General features: G+C 32.9%; 3 protein-coding genes across 3 annotated transcripts in view; all 3 read right to left on the bottom strand.

Moving 5' to 3' along the window:
• LOC107644120 (pentatricopeptide repeat-containing protein At1g12300, mitochondrial-like) overlaps positions 1 to 20,148 on the bottom strand; it is a 46,846-nt gene that overhangs the window by 3,620 nt on the left and 23,078 nt on the right. The gene's annotated exons all lie outside the window — the stretch shown is intronic.
• LOC107644124 (pentatricopeptide repeat-containing protein At1g62910-like) overlaps positions 898 to 20,148 on the bottom strand; it is a 28,276-nt gene continuing 9,025 nt past the window's right edge. Inside the window, exons 3-5 of the mRNA XM_021123960.1 lie at positions 3,598 to 3,655; positions 1,333 to 1,387; positions 898 to 1,023 (exon numbers count right to left, since the gene is read on the bottom strand). The gene's annotated coding sequence lies outside the window, so the exon portion shown is untranslated. The remainder of the gene's footprint in view (positions 1,024 to 1,332; positions 1,388 to 3,597; positions 3,656 to 20,148) is intronic.
• Positions 4,972 to 14,212, bottom strand: LOC107641102 (pentatricopeptide repeat-containing protein At1g62680, mitochondrial-like). The gene is made up of 4 exons (XM_016344608.2): positions 14,059 to 14,212; positions 13,048 to 13,132; positions 5,452 to 5,724; positions 4,972 to 5,320 (listed from the first exon to the last, which is right to left on the bottom strand). The coding sequence occupies exons 1-4, from the start codon at positions 14,210 to 14,212 to the stop codon at positions 4,972 to 4,974; spliced, it is 861 nt and encodes a 286-aa protein (XP_016200094.2).

Raw genomic sequence — 20,148 nt, forward strand, 5'->3', positions numbered from 1 at the left:
ACATATGAAAGACAGGAGTTTGAGGTAGAGATGAAAAGCATGTAGTTAACTAAGGCCCCATTTGGCAATTATCAGAGGACACAGACCTATTTGAAAAGGAGACACAGAGAAATGCACAAAGTTGGTCTTCCCTACGAAAAAATTTGTGCAATTATCTCTATCTCCCCTGTCTTTATATTTTTTTTCCAGAAAGGCAGAAACTCTTACCAAACAACAACTTTAGTAAATTTAATTATAACAAGCAAAATTCAAGTTTCATGTTTAGGCCTCAACAAAATTAAGAAAGATTTCCTCATTTGTTACCAGAAACCATTCATCGTAGTAGAGTGAATTGGTAAAGTCTAGAGAAGAGTTACAAGTTAGTTATGAAAGAACTGTTGGCTGTGAGAACAGTGCCAGCTACGATAGGACAGCTGTTAGTTACAGCTATCATAACTAACTTAAGAATGAACGGACTGTTGTACCTTTTGTACTAGCTTGCACAGGAAGCTACTCTTCTCTATACATAAGCACAGATTAGTGATAAATGTCTTATCTTTCTCTCTGAATTCTCTTTTCTTTCTCACTCTGTTTTCCTCCTTCTCTCATTCTCCCAAACCTTATTTAATCGACATTTTCTTGGCCTATAGAACTAGTAATTGTATTATAAATTGAACATAACAAAAGCCGATGCTAAAGATAGGTATTCATCATCACAAAAGAATTAGTATAACATCCCAAACATAATGAATTTTAAACGGCAAGAAGCTCCTGGTTTTCCAAATTTTTTGTTAAAAGATAATAGCAAATGCCTTCATTTGTGTATGTTTGTATATCTTCAGAAGAATATAAAGCACAACGAACATAAAATATATGCAGCAAAATATAGAACAACAACATGAAAGAACAAATATTCAGAAGGCAGAGGGTATGACACAGTATTTGAGCTTAGAAATGAGGATTATGACAGCTTACTGTTCCTGCAGTTGATCTGGAAGAAAGGAATGTACTGTGCTTCATTCATGATAAGCCAAAATCACATACCTATTTGAAAGAAAAAAGAAAGGGTGGAAAAAAAATTAAACCATATCTACAGGAAGCATTCAGCATGCTATCAACCATATTCTATCTTGTTTGAGATCAATTCATTTTATGTTTATTAGTGCAGTCTGAAGAGTGATTTTTGTGAAAGTAAGTAGCTATTATTCACTTCCATCCAAAACTGATTTTGAAGCTTAAAATCCAATGGTGGGTTCAACTAGAAATCAAATATGCTGAGAAAATATTAAATCAACTGTCTCGCAATTATTTCAAATGGACAAACTGAAATCAAGTATAAAGGAAAATTCATACTAGAGAACTTCAATATTGTCTTTGCCATGCTGCAACTTAACATGCTTGCGTGCACCTAGCAATCAGTAAGCATGGAACAAAGATGAAAATGTCAAGAATCCAATATATTCAACCACCAATTCAAGTTCATATCAGTTTCATGAAATAAGTTAATCAGCACTTAAGCAGAGTTCAACTTTTGATATTCAAAGATATTCTTCAAAAAGAAATGCAATTTCAAACTCTACAACATTGTTTCACTTTTAATTCTTTATTCTAACCCCAATCATCACTGCAGAGAAAATTTAGAAAACCCAAAGAAACAGGTGTAGAAACAATTGTACTTGGAATTAGAATCCCCAAATCTTTTGTGACAGGTGTAGCTAATAACAGACAACAAATCTCCAAACATGTTTTAATAATAAAAGCTTTTCAACATGATTTTAAACAAGAACAATATAATAATCCCTATATAGGATTTTTTAACGAGAAATAATGAAATAATTCAACCAAGCATTAACTGCTGAGTAACATTAATTATGAAAATGAACCAAGGTTTTAGGAAAACATTAATTACAACTAAGTAACATTAATTATGAAAATAAACATAATGTACAAATTTTCAATTGATTCTAAGAATTACAGCTGAGTAATATTAATTATGAAAAGCACAAAGGTTTTAAGATAATTCATATTTGAACCATAGTAGACAAATTCCTAGAAATTCCTTCTTGCACAGCCCTTTTTTTTTCCTTGAAAAATCAAGTGTAATCACATACTTTGTATACAGGTTTCTTCAGCTGTGATCAGATTTTGAAAAATAACAAAATGTTGAAATTGTCAACCAAAAAAAGTGGGGTCATGCATTTAGTAGATGTATTTGTTTTAAAGACTGGCAGTGAAAATCATATATCCATGTCATTAATCTTGCCACCGCATATCTTTTAGAAGAATACTAGGAAGATTTACTCAAATAAAGCACAGTTGCTCATCAAACCAATCATGAGCTCTTAACTACTATCAAGAAATCTTAAGCACAGTTACAACTAGGAATATCCACCGAAACAGGATCCATGATAGCCATGGTAACAAAGAGTAAAAAATCAGCCAATAACACAAGTTCAAAATTAATTCAATAACAGTGAGATAACCAAAATCAAGGTGATAGTGAGTTCATGGCATTTCCCAAATCCTCCAATAGATATAAAATTCACCAAGTTCTGTACAAATTTTGACAACAGAAAATTTATTAATTTGAGTTGATTTATTTCTCCTATTGTCTTTTCAATAAGCCTCTAACAATCATTTCATGAAGATATTTCAGTGCTTGTTCATTTTCACCTTTATCATAACATTGTATATTCTTGAGTTTAGGTGATAGCCTAAAGTACAAAGATGCTGGAGGTGTAGTACTATTATTGGAGTCCTGAAAGTGTTCGCCATTGTTGAATGATGGTGATAAAAAAAATTATTTGGAGAGAAAAATTATGATTGAATGATGATTATTGAAAATTAGGAATTAGAAGAATATGTGATGGAAAAATTAGTATTTGGAGGCAAAATTAGCGAACACTCAAAATGCTAACTGTTTTTTAGATATCAAACCAAATTCTAATTTAGAGATAAGTGACAATAATAGCATTATGATTGAAGATCCTTTGAGAAAATGGAAGCAAACACAGAAAATAAAACCAAGTGAACTCAATAAGAATGAGATTGATAGGTATCTGAAAGATCATGTAACAAAAGATTTTAATAGATTTGATATATTGAGGTAGTGGAGACGAAAGACACTCAAGTATCGTGTTCTTTCTTGCATAACTAGAAATATATTAGTCATTTATGTTTTTACTGTAGTATCTATTTCTACTGTATTATATATTGTATTAACTAGACTAGAAGTCACCTGACATTACTATTTAATTCAAATTCAATAATATATAAGACAACAATTAACAATATAATTCAAATTCAATAAAATAAAAAATTAGTTACATGTACAATATAATAACTTCTTATAAATTGATTAGTTGAAACTTAACCTATGAAATTTTGCAGGAACTAATACTAGAAAATTAACAATAAATAACAAATTATCATATAATATTTACACAAAAATTATCATATAATATTAGTAAATTTTATATTTACATTTCATAATAAATATTAAATATTAAATATACTAGCGTTCACTATTTATAGCGCCAATAATTACCAACACCATCAATTTTTTCTTCTGCTCCAAGGTAGAACCGCAACTTCTCAATGACATAAAAGTTAAATTACCTGTGCCTACAAATGGTAGAACCAGAAAAGAACTCCATTGCAGATTGCATAACAAAAACTGAAAAAATAAATAAATAAATAAATAATACTATTCAGTGAAAATGAACAAAGAATTGGTTAACTATATTAAAATTTTCCCTTTCTGTAGAGTCTGAAACAACTCTTGATGACAGAGATATCTTCTTGTTGATAAACTTGCAATATCCGAAACACATTGTATATTCATACACTCTAACCATACAGCAAAATTATGCCCTTTGCAGTAACAAATGTTTATTTGGAGTACTGTTTTATGCAGCACGAACCACACAAGTTAGCATGGAAGTATATAAATGAAGAACCTAATTATAATGCAAAGATTGACTTTGCAAAGTTTATAGCAACATCAATATTTTATCCGTTTGAGATGAAGTGATTTTTGTTTGAGTTTCATGAGAAAAGTGAAGTTTAAAGTTTAAAATCCAGTGAGTATGATTCTGAAGAATTCTAGTGTCTCACAATTTATTCCGAATAGGCCGAATAGAAATCAAAGTATAAAGGAAAATTCACACTAGATAGGGACCTTCAACATAGTTTGGACTAATATAAAGCCAATTAAATTTATACATATAACACGGTGGATTGGTATTTACCCATCTGATTGAAAGTAAATAAATACAATAATTATGCAAAGAAATTCACCAAATAAAATCAACTGCAATTCCAAAGAATTCTATATTGTTTCACTTTTAACACCCCCATCACAACACCACATAACAAAACTCCAAGCCAGTAACTTCTTTTAAAATGCTAATAAACAGAGACTTAAGAGACAATGGAGTAATGTCTGAACAAGAAATAATGAGGTCATTTATCTAAGAATTAACAGAAAAACATTCTCCTAAAAAGTATTTCATAATGTACAAATTTTCAGCAGAAGCAATTTCCAAGCAATACAATTGAGTATCATTAATTAAGAAAATGGCCACAAGATTTGAGATAACTGAACCATATTAACCTTGACTCAATGTTGCTTAGGTTGATGAAAAGAGAGGACATGCATTCTAGAAGTGGGTTTTATTTTTAAGATGGAAGTGAAAACTATATAGCCTAAGAATAAATACTTAGTACCTACTTAAATTTCCTTTTACAACAATTCCCGGAGGATTTAATCAAATAAACAATAGCTCATGGTTGCTTATGATAAAACAGTGATAGGAATTATTTCGATATATATATATATGCAGTACCTACAAAGATACGGAAAAATAAGTTGCACAACAGAATAGCAGAAAACAAACAACAAAACAAAATTTTCAATCTTTTTAGTTTTGCTTAGTTTCTAGCATGATAAATATATGATCTCATAGAATAACAGTAAAGAACACTCCATTGCTATAAAGGTTGGCCCGCAAGGCACAATCCATAAGTTAGAGTGTTGTACGTGATAACATCGGGAGAGATTCCCTTAGCAAGCATTTCAGAGTATAAATGAAAAGCATCACTTACAAGCGTAACCTTGCACAAGCTATCAATAATTGCGTTGTACATGAAGACATCAGGAGCAATGCCATACCGTGGGATCTTTCTCAACGCTTGAATAGCAGCTGATGTATGCCCGGTCTTACAGAACCCATTGATCAACGTCCCATAAGTAACTTGGTCGAAGTGAAATCCATGAGCCAGCAGCACTCTGTCATGAAAGTGCAGTGCTTTTTCAACCTTACCAGAGAGAGAGAGAGACCTTTAATGAGTGTATTCAATGTTATGGTATCAGGCTGAAAACCCGTCCTGAAAATCCTGGCCAACACAGAGAAAGCAAGCGTCATACGACCCATGCCGCAACAACAATTGATTAGGATGTTCAAAGTAAACAAGTCGGGAGCGATTCCCCTGGCTTGCAATTGTTGGAAAAGGGAAATGGTGGTGAGGAAATGGTTGGTCTTGGCAAGAGATCCCAAAATCTTGTTAAATTGGATGATGGATGGAGGAGGACGCATAGAGAGCATGCGAGTGAAGGAATCAACAGCTTCATCAAGCGATTGGGGATGAGAGTGAGAGTGTAGGGATGAAGTGGAAGGGAAGCAAAGACGGAGAGCGGAGTGGGGAACAGAATAAGGAGAGAGCTTTGGGATTTGAAAAGCACACCTTAACAAGATTCGTGAGAATGACAACATTATAGCAATCAAAGAGAAGTATGGTGGTAAAATGGAATGCGTTGAGTTGAAGAGTGCTTCAACGAGTCAGCGTAGCATCAAGCTTGTTCGAGGTGATTTGTTTCTACTTTTATTATCTTACTAGTCTAAGCCCTGATGCATTGGATCACATACTCTATTTCCATAAATAAGTTTTTTCTTTTTTTAATATTTACATTTAATAATATCAATTTTTTTTTTTTGTGACTTAAAAGAAAATAAACAAAAATTAAGAAAGAAAAAAAACAAGAAACTGCTTAAGAAAGACAGTCCCGCTGAATACTACTCTCAAACTCCTTCCAAGGCAATGGAAGCTCCACTTGGGGAGAAATAGTCCTCATTGCAGTCTTTGCCATGATGTCTGCTATTGTATTTGCATCTCTCAAGATCAACCGGAGATTAGCACGCCATTTCCAAGACATGATATCTCGGATTTTTAACACCAAAGGATCAATAAACCCAGAGCAATCTTGTAAATTATTGACAATAGTAAAAGCCTCCACACAGTCTGTCTCACATATAATGTCTCTTTGTCCCGAGTCCCATGCTAAAAGAAAGCCTCTCCAAATAGCAAACAACTCTCCTTGCAAAATGCTACGACTCTTAATTGTTCCCAGACAGCCTCGTTGCCACCTTCCCTTCCAATCTCTGCTAACACAAGTAAAACCAACTCGAGCACCACTGCCAGGATAGCTAGCATCACAATTAATCTTAAAGGTACCCACTGAGGGGGGAATCCAAGAGCCACTAATGGTTGAGGGGATAGATAGTCGTTGCAACTCAAAAATATTTCGGAGCTCTTTTTCTAAGGACAAATCCATACCAATCACCTTGTCTGAGGTCCAATGCTCGTGAGGATGAAAGATCTCGTTATTTCTCGAACACCAAATCCACCAGAGACCAGAAAAGAATCTAAAGGGGCACTGTTTGCTATTATGTAAGAACCAACTCATCAAATCCATTGGTTGATCGGAGATCCCTAAAGCTTGCCAAACAAGTTGGACTTTTGGACAATCCCGAATACAATGTAAAACCGACTCCTGACTTGAGAAACATCGTGGACAGCTATACGTGTGCGAAATGCCCCTTCTAAAATGAAATGCTAGGAAGAGCCTCCCGAAGACATAGCTAGGCCAAAAATTTGTGCTTTTTCGGAACATGTTGACGCCAAAACCAAAGCCAATTACCCCTATCCTCCCAACTAAACATCTTCTTACTGAGCCATAAATAACCACTATGAGCATCATAAACCTTTGAAGCCGCACCAGTCCAACACCAACCGACCTCTGAACCAGCTTGAACATCTAGGTTGTAAGAATTAATGTTGCTCTGCAGAGACTGATTCAGAGGAGAATAGATATTCTCAAGGTTCCACTGTCCAGATTACCAAAGGTCCAAGATCTTGAGATCCGAATCAGAAATGTGAACATAATCCATCTCCTGACACAGTCGCCCCTCTCTTCTCCATTTAGAAAACCAAAAGTTCTGTTCCAAATCCCCAATGCACCAACTAAAACCTTCCTTTAGGATATCCCAAGCTCGACATATACTCTTCCAAACATAAGATCCCCTTCCTCGAGACCGACTAAAACAATCATCCTTAGAAGAATGGTATTTCTCCGTCAACAGTTGAACCCATAGCTTGTTGGGATAGTGAAAAAGTTGCCAAACTAGTTTTTCAAAAAGAGCAATATTGGCACAAAAAGAATCTCTAATTCCCAGACCTCCAAACTTTTTAGGAGTGACCAACACTTTCCAGTTAACTAGATTCAGATCTCTAATAATATCAATTTGAAATGCCCATTTGTGTATAGAAATTATATGTATAATTTTGATGTCATTTTTTTTTCTTGCACAATATCAATCGATAACAATATGAACAATACCACTAACACTAATAATGTGAAAATAGAATATCTTTATACAAAACTTTTAACTAAATTAATTTATCAACTCAGATAATAATCAGAAACTTAATTAATAACACAAATTTTAAAAGAGAACAATTTTTACAATACTAATAGAAATACCCTAAAATTTAATAAATATGAATATTATTTAAAAATAATAAAGATAACCACCAAAACTATTTTAATATTTCCCAAACATAATGTTTTAAGTTTAATAATACATGACTTTATTAACATAATAAACTTAGGGTATTATATATTTAGTCTTCTTATCTAGAATAAATTGAGTTTAATTAATATGTGTTCTAATTTCTAAGTGCACATGATAAATTTGTTATTAGTGGAAAGATTTTATTGAAAATATAAATATTCAAATTTTTAATGTATTTGTTTTGACTTCATTAAATAAAAATTTTTCATTAAGAATAAATTTATCATATACCTAAGACACATGTTAGCTAAATCTATAAATTATCAATTGAACAATATGACATTAGAAAATTGCATTTAAGGCATAACAACTACAGAAGCTATAAATGACAATATTAATAAAAATTTGATAGTCCAAGCAAACCAACTACTATTACATTAGGGTTAAACCTCAAAATCCAAATTATAAAACAAATCCACATCAAGAAAAAGATTTAAAGCATACACACAAACTAAGCTCCAAAATTTTGTTCACCAAATTTTTCTGCAACTTTAATAGTATTTAATTAGCTATCAGCACCAACCGAATTATTTCTCCATTATTGATCTTATTTTTATTTAGGTATTTTTAACTTGATTAGTTTCTAAACTGTACTTTCATGTCTTTGTCAATCTATTACACTAAAGTTCCAATCCTGAATGAAAGACCTTTTAATATTGAACGTTATCAAGTTAATTTATGTTGCTTTAATTGATTTGAATATAATTTGAAACTATGGTCTGGAATTGCAATTGCAGCCATATTTTGAGAAGCACAATAAAAATTGGTTTAGCACTAGCAGCATTAAAAAGCTTTTAAGATGGAACCAAAACAGAAAAAGGAAGTTATCCCAGGTGCAGTTGCAAGATTAAAAAGCTAGAATTCAAAGATAAATATGCTATATCAGGTTCTTGTCTCAAACTTCATGTTTTCTATTTATAAATGATGAGATGCACACTTATCAAATCCAAATGGATATAGAATAACCGAGAATGTGAACAAGTTAGATGAAGCTTCATATGAAGTTGACACATACTTTAAATACAGGAAAGCAAATTGTTTCATATATGCAAATCAATATTAGTTCAATCAACGCTTGGTTTTTTGTTACCCATGGAAATTTGGACCTTAGATTAAAGAAACATTCACTTGCTCTATATGACGAAGAAAATCAATGACTTTGTTTTGTCAAAGTTAATCGCATTTGTAAAATGCGCCTCAGTTAGAGCCTTGCAGGCAACTGCATGAACACAAAAAAACGTGAAGATGTTTGCAAAATAACTCTAGATATTTGATACAAAATACATTAGATGGCTACATTAGGCCGTAGTTACTGCATAGTAAAATGAAAATTAAAGATGATAATAACAGTGCAGGGAAGCTTAACAAGTAATTCCCTCGGAATAGAATTATGAATATAATTTTATTGAAATGGATCCCAAATATCAAAATATAATAAATTAAAATTTGTATTAGCTTTATTAAAATTTTGAGAAAATAAAAGTTTCTTTCGTTTAAAAAGATGACAAATGTCATAAACCTCATCGTGATGCATAAAAATAAAAGAAAAATGTCTATGTAAATGATTGAGTCTTTATCTAAAAAGATGTCCTAAACAAAAATGCCATATATTTAAAAGTGTAATGAATGAGAATTGGATGGAATTTAAAGAATATGTAGTTGATGGATTATTGATGAAGTTGCGTTCAAGGACATATTGTAACACCTTACCACACAGAGTCTTACGCTTAAGTCGTAAAGCAGATGTGACGAGATATTACGACCTCTAAAAGTAAAATACGTACATAAAAATAGTTGAAAGAGTTCATATCTAGGAACCTTGAAGAATAAGTTAAACAAAAACGAAAACAGAAAATCGTGTCACACTCGCAAGATTAATCATAAAACGGATAGGTGGGATAAAAAAAGGCTAAAAATATATTATACATATTAGAATTTCAAAACACAGATATCAAACTCCAGTAAAACACCTGTAGAGCCCAAAAGACAGTTCTTCGCTTGTAACCTCTAAGAGGACAAAATACAAAATATACATGCGGAAATTCTATATACATATATACATAGCCTAAAACAAAATATAACAGCCCAAAAGACAATTCTTCGCTTGTAAGGAGGGTCTCCAGACACTCAACGAGGTGTCTCTCGACCTGCATCTGAAAAACAATATAATATATATAGAATGAGAACCGGAGGTTCTCAGCATGGTAAAGGTACCCACATAGTTAATATAAAAAGTCCTGGAAAAGCCAAAGGCATTCCTAGAACTCCGACACTCTGATTTCAACTTAAAGATCCAACTAAACTAGAAATTAAGTAAGTTATCTAAGGTGTTCAAGTTCTAAATATAACTTTAACTTAACACTTCACTTTCTGTCTCCTCCAATTCTCCGAATCACCAGTGGAACACCCCCCTCACACATCCGCTAAAAGGGGTCTCTCAGAAAACATACACATACAATTTAAGCAAGGAAAACACAGATAGAGGTGCAATTACAGCAAATAGAACAAGTAGCAAATAAGCAGAGTTAAGCAATTAAACAAACCAAAGCAATGTATACTCAAGCAAAATATACAAATGCATATGATGTATGTCTGTCCTATGGTTGATGAATCTCATCTGTCGGTTATATAGCCAACCCGCCCTCGTAGTTAACCATTGGACAGTCCATTTGTGCACGCATCCTCAAGCTCAAAAATAATATTCAATGTTCTGAAAATCGGACCGGACCGGCCGGTCGAACCGGTTCAACTGAGAACCGACAAAGAAAACGATCCGGTCCAGTGTGTAAAACCGTTCGATCCAAAACCGTTACTAAACCGTTGAACCAGCCGGTAACCGGCCAGTTGGACCGGACCGGAAACCGACCGGTTCTTTTAAAAGCATCGTTTTCAGCTTTTTCTTTTTTTAAAAAAAAGGAAACCAAAGCATAAACGCTTACCCTCACCCACCCCCCTTCCCCCAATACCCCCTAAGTGAAACTCAAAATTGAAAAGCAAAGCTTGCAAGTTCAAAAATTAGGGTTCTGGGTCCTGCCGCGCCGTCCGTTGTTCTCGGCGCCTCCGTGGCCTCCTCCTTCCCCCTGTCTCGAACCCAGCCACTCTCTTGTAGCTCGGCACGTCTCTGGTTGAGGGTTGGAGCTACTTGCCGTCTGTTCGTCGCCGTCGTCTGTTCGTCGCTCTACTCTTCGTCGGAGGTTAGTGGCACTGCTTACAGGCTTACAGGTTTTTTCACTTCTTCGAGTCTTGCTTTTATGCTCTGTTTAGTGATTTACTGATTTCTGAATGTGGATTGAAATTAAATTATTGATTTTGTGTTGTTAAAAATGGATTTGTTACTCTTCTGCTGCTATTTTTAGTTTCTAAGGAAGTGGTGAAGTGGAGAAGAAAGAATAATAGTGGTTGTCGTCTGGTGGGCGTCCTGCTCGCCGTTGTCTACTCGCTGTCGCGCTCAACTGCTCAGATCGAAGGTCGGTGCACATTGCTAGTGCTTGTTCTTCTTTTTTTATGCTCTGTTCAGAAGTGAGAACAAAGGGTTTAGGATTTTACTACTGTTAATGCTATTGTTGAATGATTAACTCTGCTGCTACTGCTGGGCTGTACTCTATTTGATTGTTTTTTTATGCTGTATTGAAAAAAATTATGCTTAAACTTTGATAATTCTTTGTTAATTTATGTTAAAATTTTGATCAATCTGCTGTCTGCTGAAAATGTTACTAATCTTTGTTAAAATTATGGTAAGGTGTGAGCTTTTATTTGTTCAATGTAATCACTTTGTTAAAATGATACTAAAGCAAGCTTTTATCTAAATGATTAAGTCTTCTCCATTGTATTGAACTGAATTTATTTATTAAATTTTTTAGTTAAATTTCACTAAGTTGTATCTTGTTTTGAACTGATTAAAATGAATGAAGGAATTTTTATTGTTGAATTTTTGTTGTTAAATCTTGTTTCCATTGAAAAAAAAGAAACTAAAAGGAGAAGAAAGAAACTATAGAATATTAAGTTAATTCCCACAAAAAACATAATGAGTTATGCAAAATATATAGACTGTTAATAACCAGTAGCATAAACAACTTACATGAATTCCATGTATTGAAGTTTATTAATGATCATGTTTCATAGCAATAGCATAAGCAAATGTCAATGCTTCTACAAATTATAAACTGTTAATATCTATTTTTGTACAATTATTTTTCTCTCTGTTTTAGATGTTGAGTATTGCTAATTTCTGAAATGTTAGTGCTCAACCCCTGCATATTTGGTCTATATTCACTTATCTTTTCAATCATTTGGTTGCCAAAGAATCAAGGAGTTTTAATTTTTATTTGTTTTTTTAATGAGCTTCAAGTCAATAAAATTATTGAATGTGACCTCTATAATGTATTGCACATAAGATGCTTTTCCATTCAAATTTAACCTTATCAAAAGGACATATATATTTGGTAACAATTGTAATTGGAAGCTTTCAAATGGTACTTTCTCATGTTTTTAGAGTTTTGCATATTTCTAATAAGCTTACTTGTATAAAGCACCTTATTATTTATTTATTTTTCTATTTTAAAACGGTTTATCCGGTTGAACCACCGGTTGGACCGATTAGACCAATAAACTAGTGAACCAGTGACTAGAACAGTTTGATGACCGGTCCGATTTTCTGAACCTTGATAATATTCATGGAGTCAAACTCCAAGCTCAAATAGTCTCAAATATACAAGCCACATAATAATCTTTTTCTTTTTAAAATAACACTTCAAATCAAAACTCTAATTTTTATAGAAATTTCGGCAGTGTATCTCCCTAAAACTCAAACTTATGCCATCCTTCAAGGGTCCCAACCACTAAAACAAACACCTCTCAATCATTCAAATTATTTCTAGTATCAAATTATTACAAAATCAAATAAATTCCAATATTAAAATTTTTCCCAAAACCAACCAAATCCAATAGCAAATTATTTATAAAAACCGAACCACACATCATATACCATATACACAATTCATTAATAATTCATTCAGTTCATTCTTATCTTAATGTCTTCTAGCCTAAGTTTTCACGTGACATTAAATATTAACTACGAAAAACCAAAAACATACCTTGGTCGATTCCTCCCTAAACTTGGAACACCTCAAAAATCTCTCCTTTCACAAGTTCCAACCTTCCAAACGTCAATTCCTCAAGCCTAATTATCCGGATTTCGTTCCGAACTGCCCGATTGAACTTCAAATCAACCAGAACACAATCTATTTCACACAATATCACTATAATAATCATAGGATTCACTAACTCAATGATTCATAAGGGTTTAACCGTTTTTTACCTTACCCACAGATTAATTGGACCAAACCCAATGATGTTCTACTGCTAGAGTTCACCTAAACCATCAAAATCATTCGATTCCTTAATACCTAAACTCTAAAATCTCGAAATTGAGGAAGAAAGAACTGGGCGAGAAATGCAAATTTTTTACCATTTTTTTCGGATAGAATTGAAGAGAGTTCCGAGACGAACGCGTGGCCGCTGACAACTCGTCAATCAGAACTCTGGATAGAACTCTGGATTGAACGTTATGGACGTTAGAATTTTTGGAAGGGAGAGTTAGGGATTTTGTTACACTAATCTTCTCTTCTCAAGGGGTTTGCAGTAATGAAGAAGATGAAGATCCATTTTAGGTGTTTTATAGGTTAGACTTTGGGTCGGTTTAGGTCCAGTCCAATCGGTTCGGTCCGTTGGCCTATTTTTGGGCCAAAATCTTTAAAATTAGTGTCAAAATTTATATTTTTAATATTTCTGCTCCTCTAAATTATAAAAAAATTGATTTTCTAATCTCTTTGAATAATAATTAATATGTTGGCTAATTATTTATTAATTTCACGGGGTTTACACATATAATTCTTCTCTCATTCTACCCAAACTAATCGTCCTCAAATTGTTGGCATGTAAAGTGCAAAAAAAAAAAAGATAAAAAAAAGTAAGTACACATTTAAGTACGGAAGTAATTTTTGAGATGGAGATAATATTAAAATTGAAATAAGGTAAATAAAGAACATAATGAAAAATTAAGAATGGTGAAAATTGAACAATGTTTTTATAAAAAGTAGTAATTTGAAAGTCATTTGATATAAACAATAATAGGAGAAATTTGTTTTTGGTAAAAGAGCCACAATACGAGCATAACTTTGAGGAAGAGCCGCCGCCACGTCCCGTGTTGGTGGAAGAGAAGCCACAACCGTGGCCGAATAGAGGGCGCTGAGAGTCAACAGCAGCAGCAATGGAGCATGGATCATCGAGAAATCCAGCAGCAACTTGTAATTGTCATTCATGTTGGATCACAAGAACAAAAACACGAGTTACCGCCGGCAATGGGTCAAGAAGAAGGAGCTGAAACCTAACCATAGAGATCCGTTCGTCAAGCCCCTTAAGGAAGCGCATAATGAAATCTTGAGTTCTATATGTTTTTGTTGGACAGCTGCAGGTAGGAAGAGGGAGTGAATTTTCAAAATCCTCCCAAAAAGTCTTCAATGAGATATGAAATTTGGTGACAAAGGGAGTGCCTTATTTTAGCACATAGATTTCTTCTTGCAATTATGTAATACTGAGGAGGTCACTTTGATAAAATCTTTTTTTTTTGTAATTCTGTCCAAACAGAGAAGGCAATGGACAAGTAGATGACGCTCTATGTAATAGAAAGGGACAAAAAATAGAAGAGTCAGGACAGAACCAAGTTATTGTCGTGCTCCCTTGAAAAAAAAGGATCATCAGGTAAGGGATAAGGTATAGAATCATTTAGAAAACCTTGTTTATTTTTGAAAATTATAGGCATGGTGAAGGATCGACACCATAAATGATAATTGCTTCCAGAAAGACAGGTGTGACTAGCACTGATGTAGGACTAGGATGAATATAAGAAGGGTGTGTAAAAACTGATTTATGTAACTTAATAGCTTTTGCTGAAATTTTGATGTATGCGTACCCAAAAGACCCTATGTGTACGCGAGGATTGGGTTCTGCACAACACCCTTGCGTACGCGAACAGTGCATGCGTACGCGACTTTGGCATTTTCACATCCTGTGTACGCGAAAACATGCATGCATACACGAAGATTTCGTTCTGTCAACACACTCGCGTACGCATTAGGTGGTTGCGTACGAGAGTTTGCCAAAGCTTACATGCATACGCGAGAATTCCCTGTTTTTCAAAAAGTGTATTTTTGAATTTTAAATCATTCCTCTACCTTTTCAAACTTCTGTAACAACCTTTTAAGACCCGATAATTTGTTTTTAGGCTGTGGAGTAAGGGTAAACATGTTGAATAAGTCAAGTTAATATTAAGGTTGTAAAGTGAAGAATTGTAACTGATGAAGTGCTGAAATATTGAATGTGATGTTAATGATGGCTGTATCGATGATGATTGATGATTGATGATTGATGATTGATTGAATTATATGGCATATGCACTTCTATTATTTGATATACGAGTTTTTCTGGGTAGATGCAGTGGCTTCCACCACTTGCTCCAGGTTTAGACTCGATACTCTGTTAATCATCTGTCGCAAAATGTGACCGGCCACTTTAACTTATATATATATATTAATTTGAGCTTGGGGTTCTCCCCGTGGATATTTTTTATCTTGGGGATACGCGCACAGAGGAACTTCCAAAATTAGCTACCGGACATGTCGGGTTTGGCTATATAACCGACAGATGAGACTCATTAGCCATAGGACAAGCATACATCATATGCATTTGTATGTTTTGCTTGAGTGTGCATTGTTTTAGTTTGCCTAACTACTTAACTATATCTGCTACTTGCTCTACTTGCTGTATCTGTACCCTTATCTGTATTTTTTTTGTTTGATTTGTATGTGTTTGTATCTGAGAGACCCCTCATATGGTGGAGGTGTGATGAGGGTTATTCCACCCGGTGATTAGGAAGTTTAAAGCAGACAGAAAGTGAAGAGTTAGTTTAAAAGCTATAATTCTCTTAGATAGACTACCAAACTTTCTAGCTTAGCATAAATTTTAAGTTAAATCTAAGTGTTGGAGTTCTAGAAATACCTCTGCCTTTTTCGAGACCTTATATATTATCTACGTGGGAACATTTACCATACTGAGAGGCACCTCACTAAGTATTTTGGAGACCTTCTGGAAGCGAAGAACTATACTCTTGGGACTTAGTATTTTGCTGCTAGTTGTATTTATATGTATATGTATTCTCCGCCCTGTATATTTTGTGTAAGTCCCTCCTAGAAGTTGACAATGGAGAAACAGGTGTTCATATTATGTGTATCCGTACGAGTGCGATGCGATTTTTTTTCTGTTACGCTTTTGCTTAGCTACTTCTTCAAGGCTCCTAGTTATAATTTCTTTCAACTATATTTATATATGTCTTTTTCTTTTAGAGGTCGTAAAACATCGCCATCTCTACTTTACGACTTAAGCGTAAGGCTCTGTGTGGTAGGGTATTACAAAAGATCTGCCCAAGAAGAAACAATAGCCTCTTAAAGATCGCTGAGTGTCAGGACATCCGAACCAATCAGAGTCACTAAAGACAAGAATCTGAACTTTTGGGGAAGAAAATTCCTTTTCCGCGGCTACTCTTTAAGCAACTCAACACTCACTTTGCGGCTTGAAGATGATACTGAGTAGGAAACGCCAATAAATTGACTTAATTGTTGTGTTGCATACATGATGTCTAGTCTCGTAGTGGTAAGATATATGAGGTGACCAACCAAACGTTGATAGACAAAGGGATCCGAGAGAAGGGGGTTGTCATCCTGATGAAGTTTTGTAGCACTATTCATGGGAATAGAAGCTGGTTTGGCGCCTAACAAGCCAGAATCTTCTAAAAGATCATGCCAAAATTTTCTTTGAGAGAGAAAATTTTTTTTTCTGATTGAACAACTTCAATACCCAAAAAATATTTCAAAGAATCCAAATCTTTAATTTTGAAATGCTGGTTCAAAATTGTTTTAACAACAACAGGTTTAGAAATAGAATTTCCAGTTATAACAATATCATCAACATAAACTAGAAGACTAGAGATTTCAGCACTAATAAATTTAACAAACAAACTATAATCAGAAATAATCTGTTCGTATCCATGAGATAGTAAAAGACTGGACAGTTTCTCATACCACATGTAACTAAATTGTCATAAATCGTATAGAGATTTCAACAATTTGCAACATTGATTTCGGAGAGTTGCCACAATTTCAGGGGGCAGAGACATATAAACATCTTCCGAGAGATCACTGTGTAAGAAAGAATTATTGACATCTAGTTGGTGTATGAGTCAGTGTTTCATGGTTGCCAAAGCCAAGACTAATCTGATAGTGGCAGGCTTGACAACAAGAGAAAATGTCTCTAAAAAATCAACACCTTCAGTCTGAGTGAATTCCTTAGCCACAAGACGTGTTTTATATCTATCAATCAAACAATTTGGCTTACGTTTGATTCGGTAAACTCACATACAGTCAATCGACTTGATATTTGCAGGACAATCAATAAGATACCAAATTTTGTTCAATTCAAGAGCATCCAGTTCATCTTTCATGGCACTACACCAACTAGAATGATTGTTGGCGTCTTTGAAAGACTTTGACTCAATCTCAGATTACAAAGACAAAAGATAGGTTTTATAAGCAGGAAAAATATAAGAAAAATACATAATAGAAGAAATTGGATAAAGACACATTGAGAAAGAGAAATTTGCGCATGTGAGAGAAGAATTACAAACATAATCGAAAAGGTAAATTGATGATTGGCGAGCTCGGTGATGATGGGCCTGATAGAGAAATGGTTTTGAAGGGAGATGATGGTGTTATATTGAATGTAGAAGATTGAGATGTCTTGGCTTAGTGAGGCTTCGGTGAAAAGAAAGAATGGGAGATACTGGTGATGTAGGTGAAGTTGAAATATTAGAATGGATGGGTTAGTGGAAATGAGGTGTGGGTCAATATAGTGGCGGAACTTGAAATAAAATTTGGAGGGGGGAGGGCAGATAGAATAATTGTCAAGATGCTTTTGATATGGACTCATTTAAGATAGGTTTGTCTAACCTCATCTCTCTGATTTGGGTGATATTGCCAAATTTAAAGCCGTTTTCTAGAGTCTCGTTCCAAAGAATTAAGGTCAAATTCATTAGATGCAACTCTTTAAACTTTTGAAGGTTGTATCTCAATTTTTTCGTGATTCATTAAAGTAGAAGAATTATTTACAGGTGTTAATATTGTAAAAGTTATATGTTCTGCTTCTTAAATATTAGCCTTCCTCTTAAAAACTGCATCAATTCTTTGATTTTTTATGATTATTTTATATAAAAATTTAAATATGTATCTTGTAAAATATGTAAAAAAGAAGTTAGAAGGATAAATATTAAAATTTATAATATTTATTGAATTTTTTTATCAATTTATACAAATACAATAATATCAATACTTATTAAATATTTTAATATTTTTTATCATATAAAAAATTAAATTAAATAAATATTAAAATATAAAATAATATTAAATTATATAAATAAAAAATACCTATTTTTTTATATTTGAACTCAAAGGTAGAATGAGTGTTGCTGTCAATAGGAATAAGTTCTTACTCAAAAAGAAGACTACCTAAATTTTGTTTTTGAGGTATGTTTGATGATGTTGGAGTGGGTGTATGGAATTGGACCGTTTTAGTGACTAAGGATAAGATTATTTCATAAAAAATCACATTTCTAAAAATCTCGATTCTTTTATCTTCTAAAACATAAATAATATATCCTTTAAAACCATGTTGAAAACTAATAAACACAACCTTTTTTGCTCTTGGAATAAATTTTAATCTATTTGCCATTAGAGTAGAAATAAAACATAAGCATCCAAAAACTTTAAGGTCATGATAATTTGGTGGATGATTAAAAACAAACCTCAAATGGTGTTTTAGAATTTATCACTGAAGATAAAATCTATTAAGCAAATAAACAGCATGATTAATGGCACAAGACCAAAAAGATTATGGTAAATTAAATTGAAACATAAAAGCACCACATATATTCAAAATATGTTGATGCTTGTGTCAATAATAATTAAAAAATATCTATTATATATTATTAATTTTACAATCAAATGTGTCACATGTCTCTTTTTCATTGCAATTGAAATCAAAATTTTTTCACCAAAATTAAAGAGTTCTCTTCAGTCTCCACCTTCCCATCTCTTTTTCTTTATCTCTCTCATTTCTTCACTTACTTTATTTCTCTTGTTCTTATATAGTTATACCCACTCTATTTCTTTTATATATCATTATCAATAACTAATTATAAATTTAAGTCATAAATAATGGGAATCGCATTTCTAAAAGTGATGAAGAAACGTAATTGATCATTTAAAAAAAAAAAAATAAAGGGTTAAATTAACCCACTACGCTCAAGTTGCTATTTCTTTTTCTCAACTGGTAACAACCGTTCTTTTGTTACATTAATAAAAATAAGACCTTGAAATATTGAAATATTGGCATGCAATGGAAGTCAGAGTAAAAAAAATATAAAATAGGATAAAATATATTTTTTGTCCTTGAAGTTTGTTAAAATTTTAAAAATACCCTTAAATTTTATTTTGTTTTAATTTTGTCCTACAAGTTTTCGATTTACATCAAATTTACTCTTAACGACTAATTTTTCAAAAAAAATTATGACTAATTCAGAAATAATTTCACAAGAACAATCTTTAACACAAGCAAATTAAACATATTTATCATGCATTATTGTTGGATTAATCTTAAATTTTTTAAAATTTAGTTGCTAGTAGTATATTTGATGCAAATCGAAAACTTTTGAAACAAAATTAAAACAAAATAAAATTTAAGAATATTTTTAAAACTTTTGACAAACTTCAGAAATAAAAAATATACTTTATCCTATAAAATAAAGAAACACAGCTAAAGAAACATAACATTTCTCCTTCAATATTCATAGTGTAACTTCTTGAGACGATAAGAAATTGAAATATCAGTTGATTATATTCACCTATATTATTTTGTTTTTTCTCTTCTTCATGCACATATCTACCAGTAAGTAGTTACGTAACCATATTAAATATTCATCCTTTATTGTTGTGAAGTTTTTTTTTCTCTCACATAACTCAAAACTAAACCCTTTTTTTGAGTGATTCTATTGATTTTCATCACTAAAATTGCTAAAGCCTGCCTAGACAATGAAGTAGCAGAGCATGCAAAGAAGAACAACAATTTGGTATTGGCCCTTGAAATGCTACCT

This window comes from Arachis ipaensis, chromosome B05, assembly GCF_000816755.2.
Source record: "Arachis ipaensis cultivar K30076 chromosome B05, Araip1.1, whole genome shotgun sequence".
Classification (NCBI taxonomy): Eukaryota; Viridiplantae; Streptophyta; class Magnoliopsida; order Fabales; family Fabaceae; genus Arachis; species Arachis ipaensis.

What these genes read in the sequence shown, in the direction of transcription:
- LOC107641102 (XM_016344608.2), bottom strand. Translation starts at nt 14,212, where the DNA reads ATGAATGACAATTACAAGTTGCTGCTGGATTTCTCGATGATCCATGCT. An exon ending in TCTTCCTCAAAGTTATGCTC is followed by an intron (nt 13,133 to 14,058) that starts GTATTGTGGCTC and finishes TGTGTGAAATAG; the next exon opens with ATTGTGTTCTGGTTGATTTG. An exon ending in GAGGAATTGACGTTTGGAAG is followed by an intron (nt 5,725 to 13,047) that starts GTTGGAACTTGT and finishes AATCTTGTTAAG; the next exon opens with GTGTGCTTTTCAAATCCCAA.